General features: G+C 45.4%; 3 protein-coding genes across 3 annotated transcripts; 2 read left to right on the top strand and 1 right to left on the bottom strand.

The window, feature by feature from the left end:
• The first annotated feature begins 5,345 nt into the window (after positions 1–5,345).
• LOC139668230 (taste receptor type 2 member 110-like) lies at positions 5,346–6,293 on the top strand. Its single transcript, XM_071547753.1, has one exon. It carries the CDS (start codon positions 5,346–5,348, stop codon positions 6,291–6,293), a length of 948 nt encoding a protein of 315 aa, XP_071403854.1.
• A 2,107-nt stretch (positions 6,294–8,400) lies between these two features.
• On the top strand, positions 8,401–9,354 carry LOC139668229 (taste receptor type 2 member 2-like). The gene has a single exon (XM_071547752.1). It carries the CDS (start codon positions 8,401–8,403, stop codon positions 9,352–9,354), a length of 954 nt encoding a protein of 317 aa, XP_071403853.1.
• A 1,310-nt stretch (positions 9,355–10,664) lies between these two features.
• Positions 10,665–20,915, bottom strand: ANKRD66 (ankyrin repeat domain 66). Its single transcript, XM_071548237.1, has 4 exons — positions 20,811–20,915; positions 20,470–20,714; positions 18,584–18,812; positions 10,665–12,422 (listed from the first exon to the last, which is right to left on the bottom strand). Exons 2-4 carry the CDS (start codon positions 20,606–20,608, stop codon positions 12,242–12,244), a joined length of 549 nt encoding a protein of 182 aa, XP_071404338.1. The 5' UTR covers positions 20,609–20,714; positions 20,811–20,915; the 3' UTR covers positions 10,665–12,241.
• Between the last annotated feature and the right edge of the window lie 3,834 nt (positions 20,916–24,749).

The raw sequence follows: 24,749 nt of genomic DNA, 5'->3' as shown, positions 1-24,749 counted from the left end.
GTGTCCTCACTGCTCCATTTCCTACAAGAACAGGATTGCTCTGTGTGACTGCTCTCCTGGTCTGCTTTCACTTGTTTGTATGCAACCTGCAGCATGGGATCACATCCTACTTTCACCTCCAATTGACCCACAGGCAGATGTACAGGGTACTTGGGCCAAGTGCTGGCAGCTGGGGATCTGTGGGGTCTCCATGAGGCACAGTCAGTGTTGCCCCATGGCAGGGAAAGCCTCTGGCAGATGCTCCAAAGGACCCTCTTCAAGACACAGCTCAGTCCACCAGCAAATGCTCTTGGCTCCTGTGGAAGGATATATTGAAGAACAGGAGAAAACAGGCCTGGAAGTGTGGAGTAAGGAACATTGTGAGAAACAATCCTGCAGCAAACAGGGCCAGGGAAGCACAGAGAGAGATTCCTTCATGTCCTGGAGAAGGGGTTCCCCTGCAGATCATGGAGAGCACTGTCGGGAAGTAGCTGTGCCCCTGCAGCCCATGAAAGGCCACCTTCAGTCCCTGGATGATCCCACAGCAGTGTAGGTGGGGTGGGTGTATCCTGAACCACTGCAGCTCATGGAGAGCCCATGCTGGAGCCAGCTTATCCTGAAAAACTGCATCCCATGGAAGAGACCCACATGGGAGCAGGGGAAGAGCATGAGGAAGGAGCGAAGGAGAGAACACAGAATGAACTGACTGTAACTACCATTCCCTGTCCCCCTGTGCTGCTGGGAGGGAGGGGGAAGTAGAGGATCTGAAAATGACTGAAGTTGAGACTTGGATCATTGCGGGGTGGAGACAAGGTGTTCTAGTTTTGTGTTTGTTCTTCATCAGTCTTCTCTGGTTTCAATAAGCAATAAATTCAATTGTTTTTCCCCAAGTTCAGTCTGTTTTGTTCAATGACAGTAACTGATATGAGATCTCCCTGTCCTTATGTCTACCTGTGAGTTTTCCATCTTATTTTCCACCCTTGCGCTGTTATGGAGTGAGAGTGAAGGAGTGAATGGGTGAAGTCTGACAGGTGCCCAACGTTAACCCAACATGATGGAGCCTCTAAACATCAAGTAGATCCAGTGTTGAGGAATACACACGGTGCAGCCAGATCAGTCTGCAGCTGCACTGAGAGCTGCAGGTTGTGGAGAAATGGAGGCAGCCCCAGGCATGGTGTCAATGCCTTGCACAACAAAGGGCCCAGGGACATGAGGCACCAGCTTGGTGACAGGACACTCAGAGACACAGCAGGAGCAAACGACTCAGAAGAAAGACCCCAGATACCATGTGCATACACTGGAAGGATGCAAAAGCCCAAACCGAGAGACTCTTCTCAGAGAACCCAGCTCAAGCTGCTTCCTTGTTACTGTGCCATGATTAAATTGCTTTAAGGATCCAGACATTTGAGACTCTGCTCTGGGAAACAGTGTCAAGCTGGTAAGGAAAGGTGGTCTGACTTTGTGTGTGTGGTGTGTACAGGGGCTCAAGAGGGGCACCTATGGGCTCACAGGAGCTGCCTCTGCAAAGGGCCTTTGGTCCCAGCAGAGAAAGTCTCTGGTTTGGGTGTGGGACCTGAGAGAGTGTCTCTTGGATGGAGACACAGGAATGTTTCCCTAACACAGAGCAGAACTTCAATTGGTTATTTCTTTCACTAGCTCAGGCTGAGAGGGACATTCCACCTCATGCCAAGTGCCAGGGTTGCATTTCTTAAAATACCCTCTTCAAAAAGCCTCCTTCCTGTTCATGAAATGAGAGAAATTACCATTTAGGTCAGAGAAACCTCCCAAACACCACAAAATCTCCTTTTCCAAACACCACACGATCTCTCAGGCTGCCTCACCGACCAACCCATCTCTCTATGAACAGCAATTGCCCAGAAACAATGAAACAAATAACTTACTCCACTTAAGAACATGCCAGCCCTCATTCTGTGTCCAAGCAGGATTTGGGATTGAATTAAGGTCTTCATAACAAGATCATAACACCTGCCCAGAGGAGATTTTTATTTTGGTTCCTAGGACTGAATCCTGAAACATTTGTGACTTTCTGAAGATTGAAGTTGAGTTATGGATGGACTGGGCAAGTAATAGCCTAAGTAGATAGCCAACCAAGGCTAATCATCTCAGATTTCCCATGGTAAAGAAGAAAGACAAGGATAATGGAAGAGGTTTAGCCTGAATGAAGCTCTGAAGGAAACAATTCAGTTTTTGTGTGGTGTCTCTCAGATCCCTCATACAGGTGGATTCATTCAGATGCTGAAACACAGGGGTCAGGATCCATTGCAGATGCACAAGGGCACCTAAAATAACAACATGGGCTACAAAATACCAAGTCTGGGACATTCTTTCCCCTTCTCAAGTTGTGCTGGGTGGAATGGATTTCAATTTAAAGGAGACCGTTGTATTTCAGGAACCTGATCTACCCATGCCAAGCAGACCTGCTGTCAAACCCATTGACCCTGACACAGACCCACACTGGAGCAGGAGAAGAGCATGAGGAAGAAGGAGTGGAAGAGAAAACTTGTCAGGAATTTACAGCAACACCTATCCCAGTCCCTATGCACTGATGCAGGGAAGGAGGTGAAATCTCGGAGTGAGGAGTGAAGCTGATCCTAGGCAGAAGAGGAGGGTTGGATGAAAGGGGGTCTAGATTTGTCTTTTTTCCTCATCATCCCACTCTAGTTTCAACAGGCAATAGATTAAATTTTTTTCTGCAATTCAAGTCTGTTTTCTCTATGACAGTACCAGGTGAGTGGTCTCCCTGTCTTTATCTCAACCCATGAGCTTTTCCAACCTATCTTCCACCCTGATGAGTGTATGGGTGAGAGGGAAGGAGTGGCTGGGTGGGGGTCTGGCAGGTGCCCAAGGTCAACTGTCCCCAGCACGTCCTCTAAACATGAGATAGTTCCAGTATGAACAGAACAGAACCTGAATTGGTCATTTCTGTCTCCAGAAATGTCACTCAGGTCTGCAGGCACCTTGCCTCCCACCTTTTGCCAAAGGTGTGTTTTTCATGTTTTTCATCAGTTTTTCTTTTGGCTTCTGTCCTCCCAGAAGGAAAATGTCTGCCAGGTGTGAAGCCCAAACATGAGAGGCCTCTCGAAACTCTGCAGAATTCAGATGTATCCAAAATTATCTTCAGAGCATCATGTCAAGGGTAGCATCAGCCCAGCTGGACATGGATTCTGTCCATAAGGGGCTGTTGAGCTTTCACCCTGCTGCCTTTTGACAACAACCTTTAATGCACCTCCGTGAGCAGAAGGTGTCTCTGATCTCCTTTTCCCACAGAGAAGCCATTGCGAGTATATTCCAGGGCAACATTGTTCTCAGCCAAAACAATTTGGGTTTGTCTCAAGCTCTTCTCCCTTGTGTTTCCCCTCTTCATCTCTTTTGTCTAAGGAGACTCCTTTCAATCCACCTGTCCTGCTGGTGGATCTCTGCACCTCTGCTCTGGAGAGAAAACAAGAGTGAGCACAGCACAGTCACACCTCCATTCATGAGAGCCCATCTACAAGTTTGGGATTTTGTCTCAATCTGGTAAAAACTCTGCTGCCAGCAACACTTGAGGAAACCCTGCCATGTGCCTAAAATGGTGCAGCACCAACCTCTCCTCACAGAGACCCTCCCTGGGCCCCACCACTGCCAGGATCTGGAATGGAAACACCAAGGGTAAGTCTTGCCCAAGAGAAGGCAAATCTTCTCCTCCTACTGCAGAGCTCTGATTTGGCAGGCACTCAGGCTTTCTGCAGCTCTGTCAGAAATAGCATCAAATATCAGTTTCATGCATATTTAAATGTAAATATATGTATAAATATATATATACACATTTATATATATATATAATGCTTAAAAAGAAGCTTTCATTTTTTCTCATTTCCAAAGTGTAAACAGAGTTGATATCCATAGGATTTTAACACACATTTACAGTTTGGTTTTAATCGTGAATTCTTCAAAATTTAAAAGAGTGCCCCCCCCCCCCAAAAAAAAAGGGGAAATAAAAAAAATAAAAGAAGGAGGATGCTCTGAACATTTTTATTGCTAAAATATCTTCATTTCCTCCCTGCTTGTACTGAGCTGGGGCTATTAAGAAGTGATAAGGTGGGAAGGGTTCAGGAATCAACATGCAGGTTCCTGAGATCAGGATTCCCTGCCTTCATCACCTACAGACATTCTCTGGGTTCACTGATACCAGTTGAAGTGGCTGTTCCTCAGCACCCCAGTGCTCCCTGGAGGTGGCACATTGGGAGTGACCTGTGCTGGGGCAGAGCTGTGCTGCTCGGTTTGGCCAGCAGGAACAAGGGCATTAATCAGCCAAACTGCAGAGCAAATGAAACAAGAGCAGCCCATACAGCTGGGCAAAACCAGCCTATATGTAATGCAAGTAACACAGGCATTCCAAAAGGAAAAGTCTTATTTTCTCAGGCTTTCAGCTGGGTTATAGTGGGCAATGGGAAATTTCCAACTGTGGGAGCTGTTTCTCAGACCATTCCTCTCCAGTTCTTAATGACATCAACATGCTTGTGCAGTGCACCTGATATAGAGGGGTAATGGCTTTGGCCAGAACTTAGGCAAACAATAGCCTGAGTACAGAGATAACCAGGGCCAATTATCTTGGATTCCCCATACCATAAAATGAGATAGAAAGATATATTTTAGAGGAAACAGATTCAGCCTGAACGAAACTCCCATGGAAGGAAATCAATCTTCAGAAGGTTGTTGTAGATATAACTTCTCCTCACATACATATGAAGAGAAGAAGAAAGAAAGAAAGAAGCAAACAAAAACCATCCAACCCTACACTGTGTTTCCTGTTCTATCAGCAAAACCAGAAAACATTTACAAAAAAACATAAAACAGAGCACAGGCAGCATCAGGAAATGAAAACTCCATCAAAAACGCTTTTAGGCAATTCTCTGTCCTTCATCAACATTAGTAATTATCAACAGAAATTATTATTTTGAATGACTGTATCCAAAACTAACCTGGTCATTGAAAGCAACCAAGGGACAGAGGAAACCAGATCCTGAAGTCTGACAGGGACCAAAGATGGGTTACGCACACAATCATAACACTGTCCACTGCAGAAAAACATCTCTGCTCTTTGTGCCACCCAACACAGCCCTCCTGAACCAAAATTCAAATAGTCAACAGTGACACTGACACCAAGTAACAGAATACCCAGCACATTTACATCCCTGCACCTGCCCTGCTCTCAACAGCAGTGGCATCAAAATCCTCCCCACCAGCACCTCTATAAAGCTCCACTTGCCATTTGTGGCACTCAGGGAACAGCAGCCACTGACCTGTGTTTGGCATTGGTGTAACAGCCCCCTTGTCCAGCACAGCACTGCACCCCAGCTCTGAGCATGGAAGCCTGTGAGTCTCCAGACCAACCAAATGTCACTTCATATGATGCCACGATTCTGGCCATTGTCACTCTGGAGGTGTTTGCTGGCATGTGGATAAATACTTTCATTGTTTCTGTACTTTGTGTTGCTTGGATCAAAAAGAAAAGCTTGGACTCCAATGCAAAGATCTTGCTGTTACTGGGATTCTCCAGACTTTGGTATTTGTTCTTCTCATGGTTATATTCCTTTCTTTTAATAATTTATCCCCATTTTCTTTATGTTCAGCCCACATATACACTAATTTTATTTATTATGAACTTTTTTGAGTGTTCTCATTTGTGGGTTTCAGCCTGTCTTTGTGGGTTTTATTGTGTAAAAATTGCCAATTTCAGGAACAGCTTTTTCATCTACCTCAAAGTAAAAATTGAGAGGATTGTGCCTTGTCTTCTGGTGGGATCACTGCTGTTAGCCTTGGCTAATGGTATCCTTGTCTACAGCATTGATGGTAAAGAGAATTGTAACAATTCCACTGGTCAAGGAAATTTTTCAAAAGTGACTGTCAATATGGATGATGGTTTTCTCCCTATTTTTTTTATCTATGGCTTTGGATTTGTCACTTCACTCATGGCAGTCATCTTCTCTGCCCTTCTCCTTCTCTTTTCCCTCTGGAGACACAAACGCAACATGCAGACAAACTCCATGAAGGACCTCAGTGTGGATGCCCACATCAAAGCCATGAAATCTATTCTCTCCTTCCTAGTAATGTACACCATCAACTTTATATCTTTGACCTCCACACTGATTTCTTCAATGAAGGAGGAGAATCCCATGATGTTTCTTATTTATGTGTTTCAGTATGTTTTTCCTGTTGTTCATTCCCTTCTTTTGATTTTCAGCAATCCCAAATTGGAAAAGACATTGCTAAGCATTTTACCCTGTGTCAAGTGCAAGGTTTGCATGAGGTAGAACTGTAAAAAGAGCTGGAGCCCATGCAAAATGTTGATATGTCATGACAGAAACCAAGTCCTTTAATCTCTAATGCAACTCTCCAGGTAGAGTGGAAGATACAGAATTTCTCTCTGCACCATTGAAAGGAAGAAAACTTCATGAAAATTCTTTAAACCAGATATGTATGATTAAAATAATCATTCTCATTTCACTTATATAAATCATTGGACTTAATTATTGTCAATAAGGAATTCATTGAGTTCTCATCACATGGGCTGTATGTGAAAGGGCAATAACAATAGTGTGAACCTGCCTCAAACACTTTGACTTTTATGCTGATTGAAATGACTGGACTAAACCACAGATTTGTCTCAAGTTTCGTTTCCATTTCTTTCTGCTGCTCTTTGCAATATTACCAGTTGGATGAGTGTCTGCCAGTGTAGGTGGGGTGGGTGTTCCCTGAAGGATTGCACCCTATGGAGACCTCACACTGGAGATGGTGTGTCCAAAAGGACTGCAGCCCAGGGGTGGGATCCACACTTGAGCAACAGAAGAGCAGAAAGAACCGGATGAGACAACTCACTATGAACTGACCACAACCCACCTTCCCTGTCACACTCTGCCACTGTGGGGGAGCATGTGGAGATGCTGGGAATGAGAGAGTCAGTTTTGGCCTGTGATTAAGGAGGGGTGAAGGGAAGGGTTCTAGTTTTGTGTTTGTTTCTTATCATCCTACTCTATATTCAACTGGCAACAATAAATTTACTTTTCTGCAAGTCAAGTCTATTTTGCTTGTGAAAGTAACTGGCAAGTCATCTCCATGTCTTTAATCTTGACCCATCAGCTTTTCTGGGCTATTTTTCACCCCTGCCCTGTTGTACAGTGAGAGTAAAGGAGAGGCTAAGTGAGGGTCTGGCAAGTGTCTGAGTTTCACCATCCAGAGCAGGTCATGTAAATGTAAAATAGTTCCAACATCAACAGAAAAAAATCTGATTTGTTCATGGCTGTCCCAGCTCAGGCTCAGAGGGACATTTTACCTCATGCCAAGTGCCAGGGTTGCATTTCTCACAATATCCCCTTCAAAAATCTTCCTTTCAGTTCACGAAATAAGAGAAAGAACAATTCAGGCCAGAGCAACCTCTCAACTCCTGCAATATCTCCTTTTCCAAACACCACACAACCTCTCAGGCTGCCTCACCAACCAACCCACCTCTCTTTGAACAGCAACTGTCCAGAAACAAGCAAACAATTAACTAATGTTACTTTAGAACATGCCAGTTATCCCTCTGTGTCTAAGGGAGGATTTGAGGTTGAATTAAGAGAAAGAAAGAGAAAGAAAGAAAGAAAGAGAGAAAGAAAGAAAGAAAGAAAGAAAGAAAGAAAGAAAGAAAGAAAGAAAGAAAGAAAGAAAGAAAGAAAGAAAGAAAGAAAGAAAGAAAGAAAGAAAGAAAGAAAGAAAGAAAGAAAGAAAGAAAGAAAGAAAGAAAGAAAGAAAGAAAGAAAGAAAGAAAGAAAGAAAGAAAGAAAGAAAAGTAACCAAAAAACCCACCAGAATACAACATCATATTTACTGTTCTGAGGGGGAAAATAAAACCAGAAAAAAAAAAAGAAGAAACTCACACCAAAGCATAAACCAGATGACAGATAGCATCGGGAAATGAAAATACTCTCCCCTGACTCCATATTAAAATTTATGAAAAGAAACAATATTGTTGAATGATTGCATCCAAAACTAACTTGATCATTGTAGGAGAATAAAGCATACAAAAATCCAGATCCTGAATCCTGACAGGGACCAAACATGGGTCACTCACACAATCACAACACTGTCCACTGCAGAAAAACATCTCTGTTCTTTGTGCCACCCAACACAGCCCTCCTGAACCAAAATTCAAATATTCAACAGTGACGCTGACACCAGGTAACAGAATACCCAGCACATTTACATCCCTGCAACCTGCCCTGCTCTCAACAACAGCAGCACCAAAATCCCCCCTCCCACCAGCAGCTCTATAAAGCTCCTCTTGCCATTCGTGACACTCAGGGAACAGCAGCCACTGACCTGTGTTTGGCGTTGGTGCAACAGCCCCCTTGTCCAGCACAGCACTGCTCCCCAGCTCCGACCATGGAAACTTGTCACTCTCAAGAGCAATTCAATGTCACTTCAAATGATGCCATGGTTGTGGCCATTATGACCCTCCAGGCATTTGCTGTCATGTGGATAAATACTTTCATTGTTACTGTGCTTTGCATGGCTTGCATCAAAAAGAAAACCTTGAATTCTAATGAGAAGATTTTGCTGTTACTGGGATTCTCCAGGTTTTGGTATTTGTTCTTCTCATGGTTATATTCCTTTCTTTCAAGGATTTATCCCCATTCTCTTTATGTTCACCCCACCCTTCAACTAGTTGTATCTTGTCAGGGCTTTTTTAATTGTTTCAACTTGTGGGTTTCTGCTTGTCTTTGTGTCTTTTATTGTATAAAAATTGCCAATTTCGGGAACAGCTTTTTCATCTACCTGAAGGTAAAAATTGACAGGATTGTGCCCTGGCTGTTGTTTGGGGCTGTACTTTTGTCCCTGGTTATCGCCATCGTTGCCTATGACATTGCTGATAAAGTGCACTGTAACAATCGCAATTCCACTGGACGAGGTAGTTTTTGGATTACAAATATCAAAATGGATAAACATTTTTTCCCTTCTTTTTTTCTCACGGGCTTTGAATACGCTGTTTCATTCATGGCAGTCATCTTTGCTGCTCTTCTCCTTCTCTTTTCACTCTGGAAACACAAATGCAACATGCAGACAAATTCCATGAAGGACCTCAGCATGGATGCCCACATCAAAGCCATGAAATCTATTCTCTCCTTCCTAGTAATGTACACCATCAACTTTGCATCCTTGATCTTGACAATGGTTTATACCACGAAGAAGGGAAGTCCTGTGATGTTTCTCATCGTGCTATTTCAGTACGCTTTTCCAGGTGTTCATTCCCTATTTCTGATATTCAGCAATCCCAAACTGGAAAAGGCATTACTAAGGATTCTGCCCTGTGTGAAGTTCAGGGTTTGCATGAGGTAGGAACTGTAAAAATGCTGTAGCATTTGCAAAATATTGATACTTCATTATAGAAAAGGAGTCATTAAATCTCTAATGCAACTTTCCAGTCAGTGTAGGCGATACGGATGTTTACTTTTCATCACTGAGTTTAAGAAGATACCATTCAAATACTTTGAACGAAAATAGTGTCGCTTAAATAAAACACTTTTAATTTTATTTTGGTAATTCTTGAGTTAAATTATTGTCAATAACAACTTTACTTAGACTTGGTACATGGGCTGGACAAAGAAGGGCAATAACAATAATGCAAACCTTCCTCAAACACTTTGGTATTTGCTGATTGAAACACCTGACCTAAACAACAGGTTTATCTGTTTTGGTTCACATTTCTTGCTGCTGTGGCTCTGTTCCAGTGTAATGTGATGAGCTGTGTCACTGTCTGGCAGTGGTTGACAGCTGACAGTTGAACATGTTGCTCCCTGTCACTGTCCACAGGTGGTCACTGATGCACAAACAGCGATGCAGGAAGGGCCGTTGGGTGCACAGGTGGGTGTAGAGCCCACATCCCACACCAGCCCTGTGTGTCCTCACTGCCCCATTTTCTGCACAAACAGGATTGCCCTGCTCTGTTCTGCTCTCTTGGTCTGTTTTAACTTGTAGATGAGAATGGATTTTCCTAACAGACATTGGCCCAGTAAAATACTCAGGAAATAGGATCTGTGATGGATGAATGGAAGACCGTGAGGAGGAAGGAGTGGAGAAGACTACACGTTATGAACTGATTGCAACCCCTATCACCTTGCCCCAGTGCTGCCGAATGGGAGGAGGTGGAGAAGCTGGAAACAACAGAATGAAGTTGAGCCTGGGATGAATAAGGCTGTTGAAGACACTGTATTCTAATTTTGTGTCTGTTCCTCATCATCCAACTCAATTTATTTCAATAGGAAATAAATGAAATTCATTTTCTCTAAGTCAAGTCTGTTTTGTCATCACAGTAATTGGTGAGTGATCTCCCTGTCCTTATCCCATAAGCTTTTCCATTCTGTTTTTCACTCCTGTCTTGTTTATGCATTGAGAATGAAGGAGCAGCTGGGTGGGGGTCTGGCAGGTTCCCAAGGTCAACCCTCCACAGCAGGTCCCCTAAACATGAAATAGAAGAACCTGCATTGGTAATTTCTGTCACCAGCTCATGTCTGGAGACAGATCTTAAGAACCTCATCTGAACACATCTCCTCACTGAAAGGCCCTGAAAGGACAGGCACCAATTGAGGGTCGTGACAGCCAAGAAAGCAAAAGCAAATCCAAGATACAGCAGGATTTACACCCAGCAGCAAATCTTTATTCTGGGAGAGAGAGCCCCCCTTCTGGGTTACAGCTTTCTCTTATATCTTTAATACAACATTAGGCCTATTCACCATTGTTTATTCAGGCCTCTCAAGCATAGATAAAAACATATCAGAAGGCTACAAAGTCTGCATATACTACCAGTGCTACACATCCTGTTCTACTGTGCATACATCTTCTAACTTACTTATCTGTTACTTTATCTGCATGTCTTTCTCTGTTTCAAGGGTACACTTTAAAATGCTCAAGATTAATTACTTCAGGAGTCAGGGGGTCAGCAGACCCACTGTCAACCCAATCAACCCCAACAGGCACTAACACACCTCCCTTCTCTCCCTGCTGGTGCTCATGCACTTCAACCTTTGAAATGACAGTTCAAACTGATTTTGCAAAAACGCCCTGGAAGATCCATCTTATTCCCCACATCCCATGCAACATCACCCCTCACAACCTCACATGCCACAAGGCTCAGCAAGCAAAACCAGCATCTGGCAGATGTCACCACACTGAACAAGGCAGCCCCAGCAAACCACACTGCAGATACCTTCTGCCAGCTCCATGGAAGCCTTGAGAACATGACACCCAGCACAGCACCACTGCCCAGTGCACCAGCCACACTCAGCTGGACCTGCAGGGGACATGTTATCCCCCAGCACAGCCCACATGGAGAGATGCAGTGATGTGCCCAGCCCAGGGAAGCTGACACACAGGAGATGTCAGAGGTCAGTGGCAGGGGCTGCCCAGTGCTGGCACTCTGTGGAAAACTGCTTTGGGTCACATTCAAAGTTTTAATGACTGATGAATGAAACATTTAAAAATGCTTTTGCCATGGAAAGTGTTGATGATCAAAGGCTCAGGACCAGTTTCACAGCATTCCTAAGTGCAGAGATATAAAAATAGCTGGGAGCACTGCTGAAAATAAGGCAGTGCCCCAACACTCTTGAAAGGCACAGCTCTCTAAAAGCAGCAAGGAGGAGCCCATTTTCTCTTTTGCTGGGACAGGAATGGGAGATTCAGGCTGTTAGACCCCTGTGTCTGACGAAAGCTCAAAATCAATGTCTCAGCTTCAGCCAGTAGAAACAATTACACACCACTGTCAAGAAAAGAGAGAAGCTACAGGCACGTGTAGAACCTCCCGGCTGATGAAGGACCAGAAACAAACAAGTAAAGGCCATAGACATCAGCAGAGCAAACAGAACCACAGTCCCAGATGCTTTTGTGATTCAGGTAGAAGCAAAACTATTTCCCTCCCTCACAATATGGGTAACTACTGGTCATCTCAATAACTTTAAACATTTCAATGATTTATAGTATTGGTATATTTAAACATATGCTGCAGTTTTTTGACATTTGAGATCTGATACATGGAAACACACAGAAAGACAGAAGCACTTCTACCTCTCCCCTGTTAAGGACATTGTTTTCAGTGTATCTCAAGGATTCATCCTTTCAGCCCATCTGCTTCCACCATTCACCTGTACATCACCCTGCAGATCCACCTGAGATCTGCCAGTGCCTTTGCTCTGCATTGCAAGTGCTCAGAGGCACAAAACAGACAGGCAGACTACTGCTTCCCCTTTTTTTCCCCATTTTTCTTTTGACCAGAGGTTGTGCAGCTCTCCCAAAAGCATGGTGGATTTCTCTCAAGCTCTTCTTTCTTGAGTTCCCAGTCTTCATCTCTCTGGTCTAAGGAGATTCCTTTCATTGCAGCTGTCCTGTGGTAGTCTCTGCTCTCCACCTCTGCTCTGGGAGAGAAAACAAAAGTGAGCATAGCACAGTCACACCTCCATTCATGAGGGCCCATCCACAGGGCTAGGGATTGTGTCTCAGTCTGGTGAAAACTCTGCTGCCAGCAACACTTGAGGAAACCCTGCCATGTGCCCAAAATGATGCACCACCAACCTCTGCTCTCAGAGTTCCCCCCCCGGGCCCCACCACTGCCAGGATCTGGACGTGGAAACTCCAGGTGTAAGTCTTGTCCAAGAGAAGGCAAACCCTTTCCTCCTACTGCAGAGCTCTGATTTTGTAGGCACTCAGGATTTCTGCAGTTCTGTCAGAAATAATATCAGTATCAGGAAAAATCCTTTTTTCTGTCATAGGGCAGCTCTGTCATATCAGTGCAATAACAGAATGCTTTGGGTTGGAAGGGACCTTAAAGACCATCTCATTCCAACCCCCTGCAATGGGCAGGGACAGCTTCCACTTAACCAGGCTGCCCAAAGCCCCATCCAACCTGGCCTTGAACACTTTCAGGGATAGGGCAGCCACAGCTTCTCTGGGCAACCTGTTCCAGTGCCTCAGCACCCTCAGAGTGAAGAATTCTTTCCTAATGTCTAATCTAACCTTACTAACCTAGGCCATTCCCATTTGTCATCTCACTCATGCCCTTGCCCAAAGTCCCTCTCCACTCTCTTGTAGGCTCTCTTCAGGTACTGAAAGGTGCTCTAAGGTCTCCACAGACCCAGTGTTTGACAGAGGTTGTCAGTGCCCCAAGCCTGCTGGTGTTTAAGAGGCATTTGGAAAACTCCCTTAATATCATGCTTTAACTTTTGGTCAGCACAGAAGTGGTCAGGCCAAAGGACCAAATGATTGTGGCAGGTCCCTTTCAAGTGAACTATCCTCTTCTCTTCAGCATCTGCTACTGAGGGAAAGAAACCTCTTTCTGTAGACTTTTAAATATATTTATACACATACACACACACATGAGTATATATATACGCTCTGGGCACAGATAGCAGGAGCCTTTGGTGCAGGTTCAACAGTTGGTACTTTGCAGATACACTTGTGGCAGGCACAGGCCATGGTGTCTGTACCAGCTCAGCACCATCCTTGGCAGCTCTCACAGCAATCAAGGTAAAGGCCCTCTCATGCAAAACAAATCTGATGCAAAATATGTGTTTGTTATTCAGACACAGCTGTTTTGAAGGCTGTTTCCTAACCTTTACATGTCCATGCAAACCTCAGTGAGTGGTATGGGCACATGGTAGCAGAAAATTCTCAATATTTGCATGTTAATAATATTTACATGTCAATACATGTAGTATTTCCATGTGGATGCAAACAGTTTTCAGCATAGAGCAGTGGCCCAGCCCAAGCAGGCAGGTAGTTTATACAGCTGGCAACACCTGGGGACAGACACAGCATTCAAGGGTCATGGGAGTGCTAGAGGGGGATTTAGGAAGGACTTGGATGCTCACAGCACTATTTAGATATGCACATTAGCCCTTCATTTGACACAGACCCTCAGATTTAAAAATGTATAAACTGCTTTTTCTCTTTTTTTGCATGATAGGCAAATATCCAGAACTGAAGGGGATGCTCTGCAACAAAATATTCCTCATATTTATATACCACAGACACTGTGAGTGGAGTGCAGGCCTTTTCTGTGCTGTGCAGCATTATGTGCAGGCACCCAGTTAATTCTCTGTCTGCAGCACACACCAGTACTGCCCAGCTCCCATCAGAGCTGCTGACACTGCCTGACCACCTCTGAGATCTTCTTCACATCTGAAGGAGCAGAAGGTAATCAAAATTATACTAGAAATGCCAGCCATTCCAGCTCCAGATTTGCTGAGTGAGGAGGTAAAGGCATTGCATGAGGGTGAAGGCATCTACTGCAGTTATAATTTATAGTGGCTGGATTTAAAAAAGGTATTCCTGAGCCACAGTGATAAACTCTTGACTGCCCACAGGCTGTGTTATGGATGTGAGGTGATTGCACAGGCTTTGTGTGCCTTATAAAATGTCCTGGGCATGGGCATTCAAAGCATCTTCCCAGTTACTACGTTCCCTCAGCCATGCTCCTAGCTGAGCCATTCAGCTGTGGGGTGAGTCAGGCCAGCACATGACTCTGAAAGACAAGATTTCCACCTTAAATGAGTTTTTCAGCTCAGAAAACCCTTCATCTGCTACCTGAGCCACCTTAGGCTGTTGCTAAGGTGTTTCAGATGAGGATGTCAATCATCCTGTCAATCAGCCTGTCAATCATTCTCCCAGGCACCTCTGCCTGCCACGGGCACCACCCGTTGGCATCATCCAGGCAATTCCCCTACCCTTGCTGTCACCACACTGCCATGGCTTTAGAGTGCAGCCAAGTGAAGGACAGCATTGAAAGATAAGTAATGGCTATAAATGATCCATCGAGGGAGAGAAGCCTGTAGACTTTCACTCTCTGGGTTAGACAATATTTACCTGTGCTGCTATAGAACCAAGCATGCCAAGAGCTGAGAACAGTACACAGAGAAATCCCACTGGAACACAGTGGCCCATTCTCAAACGTGTGGCAAACTTGAGCTTTACTACCAAGCCAGGGTCTAAGTAGAAAGAACCTAATTAGCAAAGCTTAGGTGTCAGCTGCTGGTTATTCAAATGTCTTTAAACTGAAGATCTGAGAATAAGAAGAGCTGGTACTTTTGTGTGGATGGAAGGTGGTGAATAGTGAGGGTTTGCAGCATGTCAGCTCCAAAATCAGCAAGGCTTTATCTCCAAGGTGTTCTGCATGTCCCATTCCTGGCAGTGTTCAAGGCCAGGTTGGATGGGGCTTGGAGCTACCTGGTCTAGTGGAAGGTGTCTTTGCCTGTGGCAGTGGGTTGGAATGAAAGGAGCTTTATTGTTCCTCCCAACCATTTTATGATTCTCTGATTCTGTGTTGGGTAGGCTGGTAAAATGCAAAGGCTCCAGCAGCTTCCACAACAGCCAGAGCTTAGCCACTGGAACATGTGGCTCCCCTAGAAAGCTTTTTGGGTTTTGTACAGGAAGATTTAGCACAGTTTGGGTGCCTTTTTGTTACGAGTTTGGCCAGGTGGGCCTAAATTTAGGTTTTAAAGTTCAGCTAGGCCTGGGATTGTCAGCTGATTTAAGCTGGGCTGGGCTAGCTCACAGCTGACTTCTTCCAGCCAATAATATTGTATTCCATACCATACTACATCATCTCAAAGGGTGTAAAATCCAGTGTGTGGGAGTGGCTTAGTTAGTTGCTTCACAGCTGTGGTCCCAGCAAGACACTCTGCCGTCCCAGGAGGGATGGGGAGGCCCAAGCCCAGAGCACCAGCTTACATCATGTTATCTGAGGGAAGTAAAATGTTTGTTCTTAGCTTTTCTCTCTGCTTAAGTCTGTCTCTGAAAAAAATGACTTCTCTAGAATGATTTGCAGTTAAAATGGGTTATATTAACTGAGGAGTGGGAAGTTATTTCTTGTTATACATAACTTGTGTAAGTGTGTGTTATATTGTAGTTTTCTCTTAATTTTCTAATTTCTGTATAAATACATATAGTTTGTTTCAGCATAAACCTGGTTTGAGGAGTTTTTTTCCTCTCCCTCTTCTTTTTCCCTTAGCTGGTTGAGGGGAGGAGGAACCCTTTTCACTCTGTACTGGACAGTTGGCATTTAGCCAGTGTCCTAGTTCAGCAGGAGGGACCACCTAACACTGTGTGTGGAGTGATCAAAGCTGTGTATTCTACCCCCTCTATTCATTCCCCAAGGACAATGGACCATTAGCAGCAGCTGCCCAGGGAGCCATTATCACCTTCACACCCAGCCTGAGGGGCGGAGCTGCCAATGGGCCATCAACAGTTCAATACCCCCTGGCTCCCAGAGTTAATCACCCATTGTGTGAGTCCCCGCCCAGGGGGAGGGACTGGGTGCTCCCTGAGGGTACATAAGTGGTGGGTAAGAAGTCTGATAACTTCTTGTTGGATCCAGAGGAGCAGCAGGACCACGACAGGAGGAGATCACCGCTCTCGCCCAGACCACAGCCCTCGCCTGCACCAACAGGTTTTTCTTTTCCTTTTGCTCTGGACTTGGGGGAGCCACAGGGGTCTCAGCACAAGGGCAAACAAACCCCCTTGGGTTTGTGCCCCAGGACACTGGGTTATACTGCTGGGTTTTGTGAGTTGAAAGCAATTTTCCTTTTGTGTCAGTGTTGTTATTGTAATATTATTACTAAATTTTAGCTCTGACTTATAATCTCTCCATGGTGAGTTCATCTCCCCTGCTGGTTTGCCTTTAAACCAGCACAGCCAGCTCAACCCAAGACACTTTTCCTGTAGAAGGATACTGATGCTGTGTGAAGATAAAAGGTGGGCATGGAGCATTTCAGTAGGAAACAAGCTGCAGAACCACAGTTAAAGGACAGCAGTACCTACGAAAACGTTTATGAGGATTAATGAAAAGTAGCAATTGGTAGACTGTGGCCTTCTCAGACATTTGCCCACTCACCATGCCTGATTCTGACCTTGGCAGCTCTTGTGCTGCACTGGCAAGCTGGAGACTTTGAGTTGGATACGTGTCTATAAAAAAATTCTAGGATATATATGGTGCCAAAGCAGTCTTGAGACTGTGGCAGTGGTAAAAAACATGACAGTGAAGGACCATGGTGGGTCTGTAAAGTCACATAAAAACTCAAGGGAGAAAAAGATTTAGGGAGCTCTCAGGCTTCCGGGGTCTGGCATTTGCAGGTTTCATGGGCAGTGCATTTATATACCAGTTAGTGGGTGGGACTGTGGTTTGCACTGAACAAGCTGGTTGGCCTCTGGTGGTGTGTCCCTCCCACTGCTTTAGAGAGATACAGGTATGGGACACAGCTGTGAAGTACAGCATCATGATGCAGAGAAACAGCTCTGCAAGGATGAAACTATCTGTGTGTCTTGGTTTGAGATAAGCAACTGCCAACCCCCCCAAGCACAGAGAGAAAAGCCTCCCTCCTAACACCAGGGAAAAGGAGGAAAAGAGAGAGGAAAGAAAAAAAATACTTCATGTTTATGCTAAAACTACATATATTTTTGCAGAAAGGAAGAGACAATTAGAAGAGAGTACAAATATTCACTCACACAAGTCTGCAACAACAAATTTCCCACTTCTTAACGATCACACAAATTCTACTGTCTTAACTACACATTACTTAAGAAAAGACTTATTCCCCAGGGAGACAAACTCAAGCAGAAAGGAGAGACCCAGAACAACACATTTTACTTTCCTGAGGTACCCTGTGAGCCAGTGGTGGGCCTGGTCCTCTCCATCCCCCCCGGGACAGCATCGTGTGTCCCCCCAAGAGGAGGGCTGAGAAGCGACTGCCTTAACCACTCCCACACTGGTTCCTACTTCCCTGGAGATGATGTCATAATGTGGTATGGAATACAAAATTACTGGCTAGAAGAGGTCAGCTGTTAGCCCAGCCCAGCTCAAGTCAGCTGACAGCTTCAGCCTAGTCCAGACTTCAGAGCCCAAATCTAGGCCCACCTGGGTGAGCCCATAACACTGTGAGTCAAACCAGTGGCTGAAAAACAGGAATGGTAATTGGGAATCCTCTAACAGCATATTTCTCACAGCATGTGGTGCCACAGTGTTAACTGTAAACAGCTAGGACAACAGTCTCCCAAAATCTGGAAGTAATATGTGGCCATTGTATTAACAGATCAAATGGTCTAATTTTCAATAATTATGTAAAAAACATGATGGCTCTTTACTATAAGAAAAGCCAGGTGATATACATATATATACACAAACTGCTGCTGAAGGGCTGTTCTTAAACAATTCAAGACATGTATTCAGTATTTGCCACACTAAGGGGTTAATCTTTGTCAGCTATTGCTTTCATTTCTGTTGCTTAATAATCACCCTGTAATATCCTTACAAAAACAATGATGTCATGAAGTGGCAATGCTTTTGAAAACATACCAAGGCAAACCACAGGAGGCAGTGGAACAAAAGAATTTCTTCTCAGTGACTTCCCTGTAACAGACTCATGTTTGCTTATCTAGTACTGGTTGTGCCTTATGGCTTCAGTAGGCTTTAGGTGGACAGATAAGTAACACGTTGTTTGTTCTGTTCCTCTACAGAGCAGTTTGTTTGATTTTCATTGCTGGAGCCCCGTTAGCTGCCACACTGGCACCTGCCCTCACTACTCACTGTTCCAAGAACTTGGAGCAGTCCTGGTGACCGTAGATGTCCGCAAGCCTCTTGGGAGTGTCGCCGAAGAGGTCGGCTGCATCCATGGCAGCATGCAGGGAATGGAGGGTGCGGAGCACCCTCAGCCTCCCCGACTCGGCGGCAAAGTGAGCCGCAGTCCAGCCCACGTTGCTCCGCAGGCAAAGCCGTGCACCGTGATCCACGAGGAGCTTCACCAGATCCGACCGCCCTTGCAGTGGGCAGCAAAATAAGGAGAGAAGATGCAACTGAGTTAGAATTTATACCTTCAGCCCCACACAGCTGATCATAATTCCCTCAGTCATGGATTTTACCCACAACGTGACCACTTGTTTTATCATATAAATGATATTCAGTAGGAAATGCTGGTTAGTTTTTCCCAAAAAACTGCTTCCACAAAAATTTTACCACTGATGCCGAAAGGGTTTTTGTTCTGATTTTCCCATTTTGTAGATTTTAGGAACACAGTAGTTGTGGATCTTTAGAGGGTTAATATTTCTAACAGTTTAAGTTTAATGCCTTTCTATCACTACCCCTGTCCCAGAACAGGGAGCTCAATATCCTTTAGTTAATTAATCTTGTTTAGACTCCTTTCCAAGGTAGAGCTGAAGGATATCAGAAGGCCCACAGAATGAAACATAAACACAGGTCAGAGTGACCCAAAAGCCAGAACTGGATGAGCTCCAAGAGACCTCTGTGTGCCCGAGGAAGAAGAGCTGATGAAGACAGAGGGTCTTGACGACCCCAGACCCAATTCCAGGGGTTGGACCAGGGGTGGGACTGGGGCTGGACTGAGAAATGTGTAAAGCAATGATTGGAGGGATCTTATTATAAAGCCATGGAAACAAGAACTGGGGCACATGCATGTCATCCTGTATTCCTGTGGGCTGTAGGCCCTGTGATATTAAAGGACCTTTACTTTTTATCTTACCCTACACTAAAGTGCTCAGAGTCCTGTTTTTGGGGGGGAAGGGTCACTCACAGAAACAAAAATTAGGTCAAAACGCTTTCTAATTTCTGAGCAGCACATCTCAATTAGTCATGGACCAATTGTCTAATTCTTACCTTCATTTTGTTTTTTAGTTCAATGCAATATAATATTTAAACATTAAGAATAGGAAAACCTGTGAACAGCTTTACTTAAAAGTCTGTTGGACAGGAGGTAGAGAAACTACTTGTTTTCATTCACCTTCACATTTTTCTAAGATGCGGAATTTCTTAAAGAAGCAAAAAAGTTAATTCTACCCCACTTCACACTGCCTTGACTGAGTTAAATCATTTCCAATGGCATTTAGGCCATGTCAGTCTCTCATCATTTTCTTAAGTAGCTCAGTTCCCTTTGCTGATCCCTAGTTGCATAATAATCCATCAAGGCCAAAGAAACACATGGTCTCAAGTTGAAAACAGCAAATTATACACTTAATTTCTGAGTAAAGACAGATGCCATGACATGAGATCCCAACATGGAACAAACACCACAGCATGCAGGAGTAGAGGTCCAGTCTGCCATTTTACACTCTGAACAATTATACATTATATGTTGTTGCATCATCTCTTGTTTTGGGCTGTAAAGAGATAGAAAACTAAAGTAGGGGACAAGCAGCCATGCTCTATGTACAGACTATGTAAAGTGCAAATTTTCATGTGATGGAAGAAAAAAAGCTAAAAATCACTTTGATGGCAAACACATGAATTATTTTATAAGCAAAGTTCCCATTTAAGTTGGTATTTTTATATCTTTTTTTGGCTCATTAAGGACAAAACTATCAAATAGAAGCTGTGATTACTGCCAGCATAGATTTAATTACAATCAGCACTATCTTTTATGATGCCAGTTAGCAGAGGAAACAGAGCCAGGGTGCCCTTACCTTTGGCAGCAGCCCAGTGCAGTGGGGTCCTGTCATGCCAGTCAACATCCTTGTGGTTTGGGTCGCAGTGTCCCGTCTTCAAAATCTTTTCCACCAGGTCATAGTCCCCCAAAGCCACGGCTTCGTGGAGCTCTGTCATGCTGCACCCTTCAGAAAGGTGCCTGGTAACAGAGTGATGGGCGTTTGGTGGGTGTACTCTGATGTATCAGCTCCTCTCAGAACAGTTTTAATAGATCAAGCAGCACCTGGATTAAAAATCAGATGGAAACTTTGAGAAACCAGGATTTATCCAAAAATCAGGGGAAAGGAATGAGAGGAGGGGAAATAATTTATTTTCAAACCTGTGGTCACAGACTGATGGTGACATTTGGTCTGTAGTTGTGGAAACCTGGAGCAAAGTGCAGACCTTTTTATAAAGGACTCACATAAAGAACTTGTAGCTAAAACCCTTCTGAAGGAAGTTGCTGCTAAAATCCAGCTCACAGTGAACATTTGCCACGGTTCTGTTGTGCTCACTAACTATGGAAACTGGCTCCTCCCTTGCCAGTGCTGCAGATCTGTTACTGGTAGCATTTTATTGCAATGACAGAAATGTCTGTGCAAGTATCCTCTGATGTTCTTTGCTGCAAATAATAATAAGGGATAATAATAATAATGAAACTCATAAAAAAAAAGGGATGGGGAGATAGTGATAGGGAAAGGAGGAATCATCTAAAACTAAAGGAGGAGAGGTTTAGATTAGACATTCAGAAGAAATTCTTGCCTGTGGAGGTGGTGAGGCCCTGGCACAGGTTGCTCAGAGGAGCTGTGGCTGCCCCATCCCTGGAAGTGTTCAAGGCCAGGTTGGATGAGGCTTGGAGCAACCTGGTCTAGTGGAAGGTGTTCCTGCTCATGGCAGGGGGGGTGAATCATTTTAAGTTCCCTTCCAGCCCAGGCCATTCTATAATTCTAGGAAATAACAGCTATGGCACATTGCTTAAAATTCTCCTCCACAGCCCCATACAACAGACCCCCATCAAGCAGATCTCCAGCCCCTGCAAGGCTTTAGAGTTCAATAATTATACCTGTGCTAGCGGGTATTTCCCAGCTGCTTTGTTAGCAGAGAATTTAAGCAGATTTCAAGGATCACTAGGCTATTCCATCATCATGAGAATGGAAACTGCAATATTTTCTCCAGTCTGGTCACACCAATGGGGAGAAAACTTTTATATTTCCATACCAATAGCTGGTCTTCAGCTAATTAGTCCCATCACCCTGAGAAACCAGAAGAATTTTAGGATTTGCTCCAGCCTCTGCATTGCATTCACTTCATAATCTTCACAGCTTTGAAAAGAGTATGATTTTGAAGTTCAGCATGTTGGAAAGGGCCAACATCAGAGCTTGCAGATGCTGATTGTGAGGGAAGATTTGCAATCCTAAGGGCTACATCTGGAGCCAGAGGTGGATGGGGCCATTTCCCTTCTCCCAGCTCCCATAAACATCCCAATCACATCCCAAACCCATCCTGGAAGGACATGAAATCATCTCTACTCTGTCTTGTAAGAAAAAGATGAGATACAAAGCTCAGAGGGATTCACAGCCTGCTTCAGACTTATGTGGTTGGACTGTGTAGATATGATCCAAAAGAAAGACCCATACTTGTCTTCTACTGAGTTTGATTCTGGCATGTCTGGGACTATCTGAATATATTAAAAAAATGAAATAAATTTTGGACTCCTAGTGGGTCACAGAAGTATTGGCTTTGACATGTCTCTGTTACTTCAACTAGCTGGGCATTGCCTCCTCCTCCTCATTGCCTTCTGCTAACCTTGAAGAACCTGTTCCTTTAGATTAAGCGGAGATGTTCTGATTTATCTTTCAAGGCATTTCGACAGCATTAAACCTATTCTGAAAATGTCACACTTTACTGCATCCAGCCCATCACTGAAATGAGGGCTGGACAAAAGTAAAGGAAAAAAAACCTGCTTGGACCTTTTCATACAACTTTCATATTCTTTGTCAGCTTCAGATCACACCCACACACAGACACGCAGAGGGAGAGGAAGAGAAGCCACTGATCCATCTCCGAAGCCACTGATCCATCTCCGGGAGCTCACCAATTCTCCAAGGGGACAGTCTCTGGAATAGCTTCATAACTGATTTAGGCCAAGCCAAATTTTACCTCCCCTTCTCCCCTGCTGCTTCCCTTTGCTAACCTGAAGCTCATATGGCCGTTTCATAGCTGTTGATCTCTCATAAATTAAACTTTTAGTATTGGTGCTGGTTTTAGGGTTAATTCCCTGAACTCACCGTTACCAAAGGGGCAAACACCAGGGCAGTGCAAAAGGGGTGAGTGTAGATCTGCCCCGCCAGAGGGACCTGTGCTCAACCTGGTTTAAATCACTCCAGAAGTTGTTCCCAAAATGGGATACGCTTCCCTTGAGTGTGGTTACCCCTTCCTCATAAGGCCAGAGAAAAAGATTTGGACTTTTAACGGGGCAACACTGAGCCAAAGCGCAGCGACCCGGCGCAGGGAGTCCCCCTCCTCGCACAGCCACAGCTCCTCCACGGGATGTTGCAACCCATCCGGGGGAACTTTCTCGTGGGGTTCCTGGTTCTTGACCCAGCCCCACGCCGCCGCGCTCGGCAGCACCGCCGGGAAAGCCAGAATTCTGTATGATCCCGTCTCTGCCACACGGAGGCACAGCCCGGCATTGGCGGCCGCGGGGTCCGCTGGGACGCGCAGTCTTTGCTGGGGATGGCTCCGTGCCAGAAACTTGTTTTCCAGGCCCAGAGGAAACTTCTCCCGGGAACGTTGTCTCAGCTGAAAACCAAGGCAAAGTTTGGTCCCTCCCCTTCGGGGAGAGCCGGGCAGTGGCTGTGCCTGCGAGACACACGTCGTGCCCTGGGAAGCGCGGCCGCTCCCCGCGTTCCCGAGGGCGGTGCGTGGCCATCCCACTCCTCCGGCCCGCGGGAAGGGGGCACAGCGCGACCAGGACACCGCACAGCAGGTACGTGAAGCACCGGGCACTGCTCAAGGGCAAAAAAAAGGGTCTGGGGAGAAGCGACGGTCGCGTGAGGGGGATTTTAAGGAGCTGAGTCGTCTCTGCGCAGACCCTCACACAGGTTGTCAATGCTCCCGCTGCGGCTTCAGCCTGGTCTTGCAGACGCTTCTTCCCAATCCTCGAGGGATCGCGCTGCTCCGCTTGCTCCCATCCAGCGCCTTATCTGGCCCCAACTCCCCGTGCGTCCCTGCGGAGCGGTGGGATTCGCTCCGGATAAGTTGAGGGGGGAAGGATGGACATGCCCCTTTGCAGCTCCGTGTACGGGAGATTTTCCAGTGGGGAAAAGTAACCCACTGGTCCTGACAGCAGTGCCAGGCTGCAGCAGGGGAAATGCAACTAGATGGAAGGGGAAAAAATAATTCACAGCTTGAGTGGTTAAACTCTGCTTTAGAAGTCCAGCACCGAGACGTGCAGCCCCGAGGCAGCCCCGTATGTGTCCTGCTTTGAGCAGGGGCTTGGACCAGGTGACCTCTGGTGTTCCTGCCCACCAAAATACCTCTGGGAGGCTGAGAGATACACAGAGCAGGAGGTTTTGGGTGCTCTGCCTGCACAGCATTCATCTCCCCATACCCAGCATCCTGAAACCTGCACGGGACCAGGCACCTACAGCTGCTGGTGGGGAGAGGGATGGTTTTGGGATGTGCTTTTCCTGGTGTGATTTAAGCCCGATGGGCTCATATACAGGGGTGAGGTGGACTGCAAGGGCAGCCAGGTGGACCCGCCAGAAGTGCCTGCCTGTACTTTACCCTGTGACAAACCATCCGAGCCTCTCCAGGAGCAGTAGGCGGTGGCTCCACCGGGTGAGGAACCGGGGGTGGTGGTGCTGCCTGGGCTTGCATTTACCATCCCCACTGACATGGTTACAGCAGCCAAGAAGGTGTTGTGACTTACTGCTGGGGTCACACAGGATCCTCTAATGGGCAGCTCAGGAAATGGGAGATACTCCAATCTCCATCTTCCATGTTATTAGTAGATGGCCTACCCCTTCTCTGCCTGCTGGGAGTGAAACACTTTATCTCTTCAAAATCAGCTGATACGAGGGAGAAAGGGACTGTTCTGTAGAGGATTGAGTCATACTTCCAGAGAATTGGGAGGGGATGTTTCTGATCTGAGACATCAACTTGAATTTGGCTCTTGGATCCAGAAACTCCACAGTTTATGGAAAGACTGAACCTAAGTGCCTCCTGCTGCCTGCAGAGCCACATCCTGCTGCTTCCACTTGACATTCCCATGTTC

The sequence above is a fragment of the Pithys albifrons genome, chromosome 2, assembly GCF_047495875.1.
Source record: "Pithys albifrons albifrons isolate INPA30051 chromosome 2, PitAlb_v1, whole genome shotgun sequence".
Taxonomy (NCBI): Eukaryota; Metazoa; Chordata; class Aves; order Passeriformes; family Thamnophilidae; genus Pithys; species Pithys albifrons.
Note: the sequence above shows the minus strand (reverse complement) of the source record. Positions and strands in the feature narration are given on the sequence as shown.

Coding starts and splice junctions, on each gene's coding strand:
- LOC139668230 (XM_071547753.1), top strand. CDS start 5,346: ATGGAAGCCTGTGAGTCTCCAGACCAACCAAATGTCACTTCATATGAT.
- LOC139668229 (XM_071547752.1), top strand. CDS start 8,401: ATGGAAACTTGTCACTCTCAAGAGCAATTCAATGTCACTTCAAATGAT.
- ANKRD66 (XM_071548237.1), bottom strand. CDS start 20,608: ATGACAGAGCTCCACGAAGCCGTGGCTTTGGGGGACTATGACCTGGTG. Junction 18,813..20,469: donor GCACTGGGCTGCTGCCAAAG/GTAAGGGCACCC, acceptor GCCCACTGCAAG/GGCGGTCGGATCTGGTGAAG. Junction 12,423..18,583: donor TGCTCCAAGTTCTTGGAACA/GTGAGTAGTGAG, acceptor TTTCTCTCCCAG/AGCAGAGGTGGAGAGCAGAG.